Here is a 14,787-nt window from a genome sequence, read left to right on the forward strand (position 1 = left end):
CTGCATAAATACTACAGGTGCGAGAACGGGTGCTTCCTTCCATTCTTCACAAATGCTCTCCGGTTAAATACGGTCGGAGCCATTTGGTGATCAAATGAGGGATTCTAATGGACCTTAGCTTGTTGATGGCTACTTTTTGTGGAGCCTTCTCAATCGCCATCTCACTCACTCGTGTATCCTAAGCCTAGGGGTACATAGGGCCAACTTAGAAGATCTTCATTCTGGGCAGATGCACGCTTTAGTCTCTGTTTACTAAAAGATTTCGTCTCCGCATTTTCGTAATGATGTGTGATCGACCCACCTACATTTACGCGCGAATTTATGTATAGGCAAGTGTGCTGCTCGGGTTGGTCGAATGGGATTGAGAATGGGTCACTGTTTCAAGTACTTTGGATATTTGTAGAATAGATTGAATATATTTGCATAGCCTAGTTACGGTGTACTTAGTAGATTGGGCACTGAGGATACTCATGTTTTTCTTTTTATACCTTACATCGTAACACACCACGCAAAGGTATGTATCCAGCGTTACCCGGGTAGAATAGATTGAATGTATCTGAGGACAAAAAAACTAAATTATAAAAGACCTTTTCGAAGGAATTTATTATCCAACCTCCAGATTGTCGGTTGAAAATCCTTTTTTTCTGTTTCTTCTGTTTGCCATCACTTGCGCAATGTAGGGTAACGGTTCGCCACTTCATCTCATAGCTCCTATTTCCATCCCATCAAAAACAAAGCAATGGAAAGGAATTTGGTTTGTTTATTATTTTTGTGATTTTTTCAGCAGTGAGCACGCATGTTGGCAAAAAGAAGCGACGAATTTGGTGCCGTATTTCTGACCCATTCTCACTCCCTAGACCAATTTCACCCCCGATGACGGTAGTCAAATTGTGCCGGAATACATGTCATCCTAACTTTGCTTAGAATAAACGGATTTTGATAAAACTAGGATTGATTAGACTTGGCACCAAAGTCTTCTACAGGGCTTGGCATCCACAGTCATCGTTCCAGCACGAAATTCCACAGTAGCGACGAGTTTTAGTGTCTTTATTGCTACTCGACACATCGTCGATGACGCGCACGACTTTAAGCCTTAGCTTTTAGTCATGCAAGCAAATCGTCATGACGAAATCGAAGAACAATACTTCATACTATTATTTTTTATGCGGCAGCTGCCATGCGAAGATGCTTATTATTTTTTTGTAAACATGAATTTGAAGTAACGTATGAAGGCGTTATAAATGTTATTGATACATTAATGTTATATTAAGTTCCTACTATTTGATAACTTTTAACCAGTCCGTCTATAATGAGCTGCAATCAATTATGTGAAGAAGTGACGACGGAAATCATCATAACTTTATGCGCAACTATCTTCTTGGTAGGCATACGGGGTGAAGAAACTGAAAAGGTGTTGCGTCGTGCAATTTTATAATGAAGACTATATTTTGTTTCGCTTCCTTTATACGATGAGAATGACTATTGTCAGCCCTGAGTATAACCCTTAGGGTGGCTCAAGTTTGAATGGGAAAAACTTTTTTCAATTTTTTTGATGGGCCGCCCTCTTATTCGGTTCTATTTGATGCCTTGATGTTCTGGACAAAATTTCAGCCAAATCGGTCAACGTTTGGGCGGTGCTAAACTCGTTGGAAGTTTATATGCAAGAAATATCCAAAAACAGTGAATTGCAGTTGGACGGCACAACTTACGACAAAGAACTATGATACTCATTCAGGTCTTGAAGAATTTAATACAGAATGTTATGCAGAAAACCGCGAGAATACAAGTTTTATTCATTTCCTAAATCAGCAATCTTTTTTATCTCTAACAGAATTATCTTGATATTCATAATATTGTTTCATAGTAATTGCTCCTTCTTTGGAAATTGCTAACTGATAAGTGATAAGTGTGTTATTTCAGGTCAGGGACAAAACGTCGAAAGACAAAAGGTTGAAAGGACAAAAGGTAGAAAGACAAAAGGTCGAAAGTCAAAGGGTCGAAGGTACAAATGTTTGAAAAGGACAAAAGTTCGGAAGGAACAAAAGGTCGAACGGGACAAAAGGTCGAAAGAAACAAAAAGTAAACAATAGGTCGAAATAGACAAGAAACTGAAACGAAGATAATCAATCTCGCACACTACAAGTTTTATTCATTTCTTAAATCAACATTTTTGCCTTTACGTAAAGCCGTTTGCCAAAGTATACGTAAAGGCTATAGGATCACTCCAAAACCGAACTTTTTATAGAAGGCTCGGAGACCTATAGTGTTATATACCAATCGACTCAGCTCGACGAAATGAGATGATGTCTGTATGTGTGTATGTATGTGTTTGTGTGTGTACAAAAATATGAGACACACTTTTTGGTACTTAGCACAATCCGATTTGCTCGCAACAAGTTGCAATAGATGCAGATTGCGGTCTAGTTGTTTCCTATTGATAATTGACCCGATCGGTTATTGCGTACCAAAGTTATTGGAAAAACATTGTTTTTTTGCCAAGGGTCCCCCCTGGCCCGCTTAAACTGTCCGTTCAAAACTCATGGCCAAAATAATATTTTACTAATAGTCGAAAAAAGCGCCATTACTGTTAGGTGGATTATATAGTAGTTTGTTGCAAAAAGATGATTTTTTCAGCATGAGTTGTACGTTTATCCAACGAGGCTTGCCGAGCTGGATAAATACTACGAGTGCTGACAAAATCGAGTTTTGCAACGAGTTGCACACGCTATTTTGACAATGACGAAAAATGGGCTTATATAATAAATCTGTACCAAAATCGTACAGTCTATCTACTTCACATGATCATGTTGCCAATAAATCATGATGCTGCAGAGAACAATCAGATTCCATATTATCGTGCCACATTGCATAGCTTGATAAGTTATTAAGCGATGGATGAACGTGTCTTTGAAAAATGTTGATGCCATGTCCTTCAAACTATTTCATTTATTACGTGACGCAGAGTCTACACTATTTGAACACTAACCTAAGCTTATTCAGCAAAATGTAGTCATGTAACTCATTATAGCGGCAAAATAAACCTTATAATAGATTTTTTCCTATTCCATATCATAATATCTGGTTTACAGTTTGTCCTTGAGTGATAAATAGGCCTACTTTTCGATACCAACGAAATGGGTTGCAATATATCCATTATAACACTCATTTGGGTGCTATGGTGAAAAACCAACATCAAAACAGTATTTTTATTATTCCTTTCTTTATTTGGTAAGCACTCTGTGTTTCTTAACCCCTACTGTGCCGAGATCTACTGTTGTATTCTGCTGCACAGAATCCACACAGAATCTATTTTTAGATATCCATTATTCGTTATTGTTGTCGCTGCCGGTTCATTTTGTCGTGAGTCCATTGTGTCCGTTTGTCCATGTCGTAGTATTTTCTGCATGAATTAGTTTGATGGACTTAAAAACAATCCAAAGGCAAGTTCATCTATCACTTCACGGCTTGTCGAGCTATGCAATGTGGCACGGTAACTTGGAATGTGATTGTTCTCTGCAGCAACATATCTATAATATTCAAGCCCATTTCTCGTCATTGCAAAAAATAGCGTGTGCAACAACTCGTTTCAAACAGCTCATTTGAGTTGCACAATGGTAATTAAAACACCTAATTTATTGGTATGAAAAAGTAGGTCATTTTATCATTCAAACACGAACTGTAAGCCAGGTATGCACATTTTTTATCTAAAAATTCAGAGAATTTAACAAACACATTTAAAGCCGCATTGCTTGTTCTTCAGTAACAGTAACTTTACAGAACACAAACTTAATACGAAATTTCGGGAAATTTTGCCAACCTTACGGATTGGGAGTTGTAATTTTAGAGAAATATGAATTAAGGATTCGGGCTCTCCTTTTAGTCTAGCGGTGATACGCGCAGCTACAAAGCAAGACCATGCTGAGGGTGGCTGGGTTCGATTCCTGGTGCTGGTCTAGTATCATCGTGTAAGCCTTATGATATACGAATGCAAAATTGGTAACTTGGCTCAGAAACCTCGCAGTTAATAACTGTGGAGGTGCTGAATGAACACAAAGCTGCGAGGCGGCAATGTCCCAGTGCGGGATGTAGTGTCAATAAGAAGAAGATGAATTAAGGATTAAATTCTTCTTCGCATACGTTATATTCATCATATTTATTCTATTGTATTTTTTACAACCGTGTTTATCGTATTACAATAAAATCTTCATTTGTAGATGTTAAACGACTTTATACTGAGACAGATCTTACCATATAAAAACATGTTTCTGTTACACCATTATGGACTTTTTAACAACTTCCTTAGTCAAAATAACGAACCACAAATGGTGAAAATTATGTTTTCATGATAAAAAATAAATTATAAAATTTCAGCCAATGAAAAAAATTGACCCTAAAATTCACAGAAAATCGCTCATCCTCTACTCTAAGAGCTGCCCTTAAAATAGTCAATAAATTTCGAAGTAATGTAATTTAAAATCGGGGATGACATTGTTCAATCAAATTAAATTATGAGGCATGTTAATCACATTTTTCATTATCCATCGTACCATTAAAATCATCTATAAATAATTGTGTACTTATTTACATTCATGATACTCGTTTCAAATTTATTTAATTCGCATTCTTGCAATATTTCTATATTCCTTTAGGCAATTTTATTTTATACGCCGAGATGGCTGTGGAAGTCCTGGGAAGGAGGAAAAATACACGCGTTGATGATGGACCTCGACATAGGCATCTGTTCCGAAATAGAAAAAAAGCAGAAGAAAAAGCTGCTTCTCGATTACTTATGGGATAACTTAAGGTAATTATAAATATATTCATGGGAGTAACAAATGTTGATGGCTTCATGTTCGTTACAGGTATCATAATTGGTGGGCGTATAGGTACTATATATGTGAATTTTTATCACTAGTGAATGTGATAGGTACGTATGACGTTACGTTTTTACCACATAACATGCTCACACCAAATGGACTTTTCATTGCCAGGCCAAATGTTTCTAATGAACCGGTTTTTTGACGGTGAATTCATGACGTTTGGATTAGACGTGATAACGCATATGGAAGCGGATCAAGAGGATCGCATGGATCCGATGATCTACATATTCCCGAGAATGACCAAATGTACTTTCTACAAGTATGGTGTCAGCGGCGAAGTAAGTGGTTTGATTCATCATGTCCTTGGACCTTCATAATGCTCGTTCTGATCAATTTCAGGTCGAACGACACGATGCCATATGTATTCTACCGCTGAATGTAGTCAATGAGAAAATTTATATTTTTCTGTGGTTTTGGTTTATTATTCTGACGATACTGACGACGTTAACGATATTGTATAGAATAATTATTATTTTCTCGCCTCGAATGCGAGTGTATTTATTAAGACTAAGGTTTAGGTAAGTATTCAAATGAAAATATGCGTCAAGCTCTTATGATCTAGAATTTTAAGAATCTTTTTAACTGGGATAACTCTTATATTGATCAAATTTCGAATCTGCTTTAATCATTCAACTATATTTGAACATCTCTAATATTTCAAAATAATCCTACCAAAAATTTCATAAACTCTTGAGACAAAATGCTTCTTGTAGAAGCAACACAAGAAAAATCTAGGTTATTCGATTTTAAATAATTTCAAATTCAAAAATGTCTTGATATCGTTTCGACTAAAATCGCGAACATTATTCATATTCCGAATACTGGTGTTTTAGTGCCCTAAAACTAAAACTTTCATCAGTTTTTTGCACTGATGATCAAGATTCCAAGCAAATTAAAGATCATATCTAGAAAATTACACGAATAAAACAAAAATAGCCATTTAAACACGATTATTCGGAATGTGAGTCATGTTTGGAATTTGAGTCAAAACTCTCTTCTTCCAATTTATGCAAGCACCATAATATAATCTATCTAAACACCATTTTTCAAAAATTGTTCAATGTATAAAATAAAGGTTTCAAAAGTGCAAACCTTTATTCTGTACATTTGAAAAAAAAAATCTTTAAAATAAAGCATCTTCGATTAACACTTAAAAACTCAAGAAAAATACTTTCAGTTGTAGAATCGATTGTGCCGGAAGAATGAGGTAAGGTCTAATGCAGTATTTGACATCTGTTCAATATAAGAATGAGATACATCCCCGGTCAAAGGTTTGTTGTCATAACCATAACCAAATTTTTGGCACGAATCTCTGAAGTCTTACGTCCGATTTTTACGGTTTACTGAAAATAATACAAGTAAATCTAGGGCTTCAGATATTTGGCAAAACATACTTTCCAAACATTTTAAGTTATAATTCAACTTGAAACCGGAGTTTTTGGCATTTCTCGACAAAATGCTAGATTGACTTAATTAAATCCTGCTCTTATTTAAGACTAGTATATCTTGATATTTTTGACTCCTCCTATATTTTATTTATTTCTTGAGGTATTTTTAAATTTGAGAACAAATCAAGCAATAATCCAATAGTGATAGTGGATTTTGACTGTGAAATTGTAACTTTTCAGATTGGCTTTCAGTCACGGGTAATATTGTTAACAATTTCACTTCATCGCAGACGTTTTGTTCCGGGATGAAATCTTCTTCAGGGCTCGATGGCAGTCAATTTGTTTATTACCGCTACTTTTTTAAGGAGATTTGTCCTGCTTGGTTTCATGGAGAATGACTCTGGTTTCATTGACAAAAATATAGATCACTTTAAGTTTGTTCACTATCTTGTTGTCACACACTATATTGGGTGTTCTACAGCCGGAGGATGGGAGATCGAATCATTTTCCATGAAACCAAGCAGGGCAAATATCCGTATAAAAGTAGCGGTAATTAACAAATTGACTGCCATCGAGCTTTTAAGGAGATCACATACCTGGATCGAAACGTCGGCGATGAAGCAAACTTGTCAACGCTATTACCCGTGACTGAAAGCCAATCCGAAGATTAAATTACAATAATCCAATGTTGGTTCAACATTTCTCGCGTGATTTTTGAAAACGTCGTAAGTCCAAATGAGAGACTCTCTTTCATTACGCTCTCTTTTACTAATACCTAGGCTAGTTTAAAATTTGTTGCAATATTTTCACCTCAGTACACTAGACAAAGCTATTTTCTTCAGATCGGTGCTGGAAAATCCAATGTAAATGTTAGTATGGCTTTGTAATAATCGAAAGAGAAAGTAAACAAAGAGAGCCTCTCTTTTGGACTTACGACGTTTTCAAAAATCAAAAAACTAATCGATTACTCTCGATTCTTGTCGATTATTGAATGGATTAATATTCGATTAATTTGCGACAATGCTACGTTCGCGGCCACATCCCTTCAACCTCGGCTGCGCTCCACACCCGTTAAGTCATTTCACATCTGGTCTACTCACCTAATTCGTTGGGATCCCGTCATCTTTGAAGGGATTATGTACAGCATTATTGCAAGATTCCCTGTTGATCATATTCTTTCAGTTTTGGTTACCTTCCGGATTCTAGGTTCGCCGAAGAGTCGGGCGAGTAGTTCAACCTACATCGCCACACACCGTTTCATTGCACACCATCGAAGATGGTCCAAGTCCCATATCCATAGAACATCGGTTTTATGAGCATTTTGTACATGATATATTTGGTGCAGATGTGAATCTTGCTTAGACGCAGTTTCTTCATGTATTTCACGACTAACATTATTATCAGCCGTTAGCAACGATCAAAGGTAGACAAAGTAATCGACTACTTCGAAGATATCCCCGTTAATAATAACACTGCCTCCCAGGCGGGCCTTGCCATGCTAGCATCTACTTTGTCTTCACCACTACCAGTAAAACTTTTTATTTGTATGAAGCTGTCAAATTTCAGGGGAGTGTATGGAAGATCTATCACCTTTTTAAATGTTCGAGGACAACAGGCACGAAAGTTCATCACCTTGTAGTCTCCGGCTGTATTTGAACGAAGTGGAGTGTTCGCCCGACACACCATTCATCGTTGTTTCTATCCATCTTGAAAGCTTCCCGAGATAGCTGTTCTCGTTCCATATTTTTCATAGTTCTCAACTCAAATGTGACTACATCCGGTTGTATTAAGGTCACAGAGACTTTTGTGCAACACGTGTGCTACTCGGATAAGCAGTCTCTGCTGTCGTATATCGTCTTGAAGTCATTCACAGAATTTTTGAATGATTTAACGTGTGGTAAAGATCTTGCCCGAGCGGTTCACAAAGAAGTCGGCTTGATCACTTCCCTCGAACATGTTGTAAAGAAGTTGCAGTAACTCATATACAATCAAATTTGGACATCTTTGAGTTGCTACCCGCTTTGCGTCTTTATCCCTCAGAATCGTCCCACACTCTTCCTCGAGTCAATCGTTCCGTCGATTATTCCCCGTTGTTTTCCGCTCCGTCACTGGCGCTTTGACTGTACTGTACTGGAACAGCCCCAGCAAGCCACATCTGATTGCTTCTGTCGCTCTAGGTCATACGTTGTTGCTGATGGACGGTTGTAAGTGCAGTTGTTCCATCACAAGCTTACTAAAGGTTCGCACCATTGATTACTTCCAATACACCTATGCTACATTACACAGCGCTATGATGCCGATTCCACAGTCCTTGCGAACATCGATGAGCATGCTTATATTCCCGATAAAACTTAGAGATTTGTGGTTCCACGAACCGAGCTTCCAATCGCTAGTTACCTTTCCTCGTTGTGGTCTTTGTCAATTGTTCTACTCCGCATTCTCTCGTGGATCATTCGTTGCTTGTTTTTTTTTAAAGCTGGCTTACAGTGCGCACACACTTATTTTTTTACCGGGAACTCCGCAATTTGTTCAACTTTTACCGAGATTCGCACAGCCGAGCCCTAGTAAACATGCAGAAATAAAAACTGAGTGTGCATGTTTGCATAGAATTGCTCGCTGGTATTCGCAGACGTTACACTACAGAAATTACCATCGACCATGACTTCAACGATCAATTTGAATTTGATTGATTGTGCGTTTCACAACTAAAGGCGCTAGCGTCGTAGTTTTTCGAGTTTGACATTTCACTCCAGCGGCTTCTGGTGCACGGGAGATAAAAAGTACCCAACGTTGAGTTTTTTTAACTTACTTTTGAGTTATTTTTTCTCTTCTCTTTCAACCACTCTTTTTGTTGTTGTCAAAAACAAAAGAGCGAAACAACCCAACGACGACAGTTCAATACGGGAAGCCAACTATGAGTTTATTGCCTGAACTCAAAATTGAGTAAATTAAACCTCCAGTTGGGTAATTTTTTAATATGGGAGTAAAGGCAAACTACTTCAACCCCATTTACTCAATTTTGGCTTCCCGTTCGGATGTTCGAGGTTGGGTGAATTGAACGCACGCAAAACGCACTTATTTCTTCCGTGTGACAATGTAATACGAAACATTGTTTCGTGTAACATGCTCGCAAGATGGTAGTAGAGGATTTGGGTGATGGAATTTTTAGAAAAATGATCAAGCTGTTACGTCTGTTTGTCTGTGGATACGCGATATTTCTATAAATTGACGTGGTTGGCACCACAAGGAGATATGATTAGGAGTTGATGTGTGTTTGACGGAATTGGGCAAATCCTAATCATTACTCGAGTAAATAGATAACTAATTTCGTTGCTGTGAAATCGTCTAAGGTTGAATGTCCTTTTGATCATTTTAGCGGTTAAAAGATTAAAATCTACATCAGAAAATTCTTACTGTGACATCAAATTGAAAACTCTTCCCACTGTCGGTGAAAGCAAATTGAAAACTAATTTTGATGTTGGTTTTCGTTAACAAAATAAGTAATCAGTTTGATGTCATATCATACAATTTAGAAATCTACAGCAAAATTAAATCAAAAGATGTAATCAATCACGAAAATTAGAATTTGAAAACAAATTATCATTTCAATATGATGTCGACATCAAAACATGTTTTCAATTTACTCTATTTATGATATCAGACTTTGCTCGGGTAAGGGAAGATCCATCAATTTTCAAGCCTCCCCTCCCCCTGTGTCACACTTCTTGTATGACTCATCTGAAATTTGTGCATGGGTTGTCACACTTTGGGCGACTCCCCTCTAAGTGTTACGTAAGTTATAGATGCTCCCTAATCCAATGTTCCGTTTAATATTTTTCAAATTAATTCTTTTTACTTGAGAAATGCCAAGCTTCGCTGACCGATGTAGCACACAATCTCGAATCCCAAATTTTTAACAACATGTCATAAAGTAATCACAGAGCTCATCCATAAATGGCACAACGGAGAAGTTTGCAAAATCGTGGTAAATCAAATTCATGTTTCCTTTTTGCGTGCCAGCATTTGTGTTGGACTCTTCAATGAGTTAACTTTTAAAAATAAATATAATAAGTAACAGCATTATATAAATGAAAGAAATGGAGTGTTACTCCTTCCTATTGAATTCATTTCAAAACATAAACTAATGTTTTCTTATATTTTCAGGTTAGTTCGTCGCGACGCTATAGAGATTATAGTAAGACGTTCGAAAATGGGCGATTGGTTTTTATTATATAGATTAGGTGAAAATTTAGATAGTATTATATTTCGTGATGTTATGCAAGATTTAGCGAATCGTCTACATAATAATCAACACCATCGTGTACCTGGTATGAAAGGTGAAATACAGGATGCATGATATTGGCTATCATAGATCTTATTTGTTATCACTATGCTGTTTTCTTGTTATTTTTCTCTTCGTATTTTTATATTAAAATTTTATTTGTATAAATGTTATTTAATATTATTTATTATTGCGACGTTAGCATCATCAAACAACACAAATCACGATATAAAAGACTTTTTAACGAAAACGTAACACATTCGATCGAAAAATGTTTGTAGTAAATCTCTTAAAGAACTTCCATGCAAAACTGATGAACATTAATTATTTGGCGCGATCAAATCTATATCTAGTCCTAGTTATAATTTGGCCAAAGAGTATCGTCAATACATGTATTATGTACAGAGAAAATCAGATGTTGAAGTGGCGACTTTTGACTAGAAAAGTAATGGCGATAGAATCTCACTATATCAAATCAATCATGGAAGATATTTATTATATTGTAAATATTGATGATAATGAAAACGAAACTTAGGATTAAGGTTGAAAGATCTGCACCGAGATGAGAGCAATTCGTTAACGATTTCACGCACACCTAAACAGAATTACACGCCAAAATATGATGCCTACGTTCACAATTTATTCAATGCGTATGGAAATCAACTCACCTCAATTATTCAACCGTTCAGTTGTAGTGCTGTTTTATATTATTATTTTCTGTTATGGTTACCCGTATCGTCTATGGCGATAACAAACTATAAGGTACAGCGCTGCCATCCGCCGATAAATGGATTTATTTAACATGTCCCCAATTATTCAGAAATAAGTCCTTGTTAGTTTTGTGTACAGCTCGCCAATTCAGTTTAAAAAGATATGCGTTTGTACTAAAAGTGCCAAAGAATAGAAAGTGTTTTAAAATGATCTCTCGTGTTTTGATTGATGAGAGAGTTCTAAACATGATGAATTAGCGCTGCGCCTTGTTTGATTTTTATGGTTTCTCCAGATAAATGCACTTTTTTGTTTTGTGATATATACATACATATTTTGTAATTCTGTACCTTGGAAAATAAATGAGTTGATCCAATCTCTTCAATAGATTTTTATTGAACTGTTGTATTTCTTCTCTCTTTTGTAAATTTGAACATAGCTTTTTATATTACACTGTTAAAGCTAACACTTACTTATAATATTCGTAAACAATATATCTCAAAGCATGTTTTTCGTGTAGTAATATTTTTAATCATCACGATGGAAGATATTCATTGACCAAAACAAAAACGGTGATCAATAAGTTCGGATATACTTCCAAAATGTAATAAATTACAACAATACAATACCACAAGTCAGTTGATACGTAACATTATTAACTGAACCGTTTGTTTGAGAAACTGCATATGTAACATTTTTGGCCAAAATCAGATTTTTATATATTCTGAATCCTCGTCCAAAAATACGTATTCTGGCAAAAAATACGAAAAACAAATTTTGTTTGAAATTTTTCCCGTTTGTTTGAGAAACTACATATGTCCACGTACTTTGAAGAGCAATTGTTGAGTACTGCTTAGATTTTTTGTACTGAAAGTGCCCCAGAGTGTTGAATTTTGCCAAAAACTATTGATCTGTATCGAAGAAATCGAAAGATTCGGTGCAAATTTGTTCGCAAACAGTTTTTTTGTTGTTTTCTCGAAATAGTGTAAAATGGACTTATGCAGTTTCTCAAAACAAATGATTCAACTGTCTTGTGGTATTGCACAGTAGACTAACTACAGAAAATATTTGGAAATTCCTATTCCTTTTAGTCTTTTCCAACTTCAAATATTCCTAAACTGTAACGGCTAGCATGTATGAATTTTACGTACAAGTCCTTCCTAGTTTTCTGGATATGTACTTTATTGAGAGCAAATACAATACATGTTAATCGTGTATTTTATATAGGTGTTTGTGGCAAATCTACTTCCTTACGACAATTATTTTAAGAAGACAATATAATATGTTCCAACAAAACAGAGTCTAAGGTCACACAGATTGTACAATTTGATGGATTTTCTAAAGAGGGCATAATGGCTTCCTAACTTTCCTGACTTAAATTCGGTGTATTTTTTTATTGCTCAATCCTTCATGCTATCTAAGGTTAAGATTTTGCTTTATTTTAACGCGAATATCCAGAAAACTTTGAAGGACGTGTACCATGCGCAAAGCATTTGTGCGTACCAACCACTACGGTTCAAAAAAGATTTGAAACTGGTTAAAATAACGAATATTTCGAATCATCAGCTGTGATTATTCTACACCAACATCACTTCCAAAAAATATCAGAAGACAGTTGATACGTGGCATCTAAGATATTATACTGCACTTCGAAATTGTATCCGAACCTATTGAACACGGTGTAAATCCTTATAACTTTGCAATACAACGCCTTTAAACCCTAAAAAAATCTAGTTCCTTTTTGCATACATAATATGCGATAAACTATTATTTTGGTGCTATTTATATGTGCTAAAACGTACGAGATCTAAACATTTTTTGACGAAGTGTTGTGTTGGATTACGATTACGCTCAATGCATACATGCATCGTCAAACGAATAATAATGTGCATTAGAGTGAAACTAGCACGTTTTCTAATTGCATCGAGAATGCAGAATGATGGAGAAGGATGGTTAGTTGTAAGCATGAGAAAACAACTGAAACCCCTTTTCTTGAATCAAACACAATTAGTTTATTCAAGTGAAGTAAAATATCTAGGTGTCATACTCGACGCAAAGCTTAATTGGAACTCTCATCTCCAATCAGTTGTGCAGAAAGGTCTCAATACACTTTGGGTTTGTTCAAAAACCCTTGGTAAAAGATGGGGCCTAAAACCAAGTATGATCATGTGGATATATAAAACCATTGTCCGTCGTAGGACAACTTACGCTTCCCTTGTCTGGTGGCCTAAAACTAATGAGGCTGCTGCAAGGGCTAAGCTCAACAAAATCCAACGCACCGCTTGCATAGCCATCACTGGTGCAGTTCGTAGTACACCCACTTTGGCCCTAGACGCAATGCTTCACCTGCCCCGGTTAGATCAATTCATAAAGCTGGAAGCGGAAAAAAGTGCTCTAAGGTTAAAGAGAACAAAAACACTGCTGTCGGGAGACCTTACGGGTCACCTCAGCATATTAAATGAATTTGCCATAAATCCCGCAATAGGAATTTATAGTGACTGGATGGAAACGGTAGTCAATTATGACTTACCTTACGATGTGTTCATTCTTCCCGCCAGGAGTGGGAAGGAGGTGGACCCAGCGTTCCAACAGGCTCTATAAATTTCTTCACAGATGGTTCGAAAATGAATAATCTGACAGGATCCGGAATCTATGGCCCTACAACAAAATTTCTGTCCACTTAGGACAGTGGCCCACAGTATTTCAGGCGGAAATATATGCAATATTAGAATGCGTGTTATTATGCCTGAGGAGAAAGTATAGATTTGCAAAATATGTATTTTCTCTGACAGCCAAGCGGCACTTAAGTCGCTTAATAACTACACTTGTAACTCAAAGCTAGTGTGGGAATGCATTCTGGCTTTGAAAAACTTATCCATACGCAATCGAGTCTACCTATATTGGATCCCAGGACATACGGGTCTAGAGGGAAACGAGATTGTTGATGAGCTAGCCAGGAATGGATCTAATGAAAGGTTCATTGGCCCTGAGCCCTTCTGCGGGATCTCAGACTGCTCTGTAAAAATGGAACTGAACAAATATATGGTCAGTCAAATCACATCAAACTGAATGCATCTTCCCATACGAGCCAATCCAAAAGGCTCGTAACGATTAACCCCAAGAAAACCCAACAACTATTAGGTCTCAACAAAAAGGGATCTCAACATCTACACTGGTCTAATAACTGGACACTGCCCCTGCAGATACCATCTACAAAAGATCGGAGCAATCCAAACCTCAAATTGCCGCTTCTGTGACGAGGAGAGAGAAACATCAGAACATATCCTCTGCTATTGCAGTGCACTCACCCAACGTAGGTTCAAAGTTCTCAGCAAGCCCTTTTAGGGCCTGCTGACATATGGATCTTATCCCCAAGGACGTGGTTGGCTTCATAAAGCTAGTCTCGCCAGAATGGGGAGTCACATACTGTAACTCAGGATCTCTATTCATCAATAATAGATGGTCTTGAGTTCAGTCGATACCAAGGTATCTCAGTGACAAACATGTTACTGAGATAACTTGCGTATTT

At 36.8% G+C, this 14,787-nt stretch overlaps 1 protein-coding gene across 9 annotated transcripts in view; it reads left to right on the plus strand.

The window, feature by feature from the left end:
• Positions 1–14,787, plus strand: part of LOC134224628 (innexin shaking-B) — a 223,018-nt gene that overhangs the window by 195,141 nt on the left and 13,090 nt on the right. For 6 of the 9 annotated variants that reach the window (XM_062704061.1, XM_062704060.1, XM_062704058.1 and 3 more), the window contains exons 8-12: positions 4,650–4,804; positions 4,863–4,927; positions 4,992–5,158; positions 5,220–5,398; positions 10,433–10,605. In XM_062704061.1, the coding sequence (XP_062560045.1) occupies positions 4,650–4,804; positions 4,863–4,927; positions 4,992–5,158; positions 5,220–5,398; positions 10,433–10,605 (739 nt within the window). Of the gene's footprint in view, positions 1–4,649; positions 4,805–4,862; positions 4,928–4,991; positions 5,159–5,219; positions 5,399–10,432; positions 13,227–14,787 lie in introns of those variants that run through there. The other 3 variants (XM_062704065.1, XM_062704066.1, XM_062704064.1) reach the window with 2 other exon arrangements.

This window comes from Armigeres subalbatus, chromosome 3 (assembly GCF_024139115.2).
Source record: "Armigeres subalbatus isolate Guangzhou_Male chromosome 3, GZ_Asu_2, whole genome shotgun sequence".
NCBI lineage: Eukaryota > Metazoa > Arthropoda > Insecta > Diptera > Culicidae > Armigeres > Armigeres subalbatus.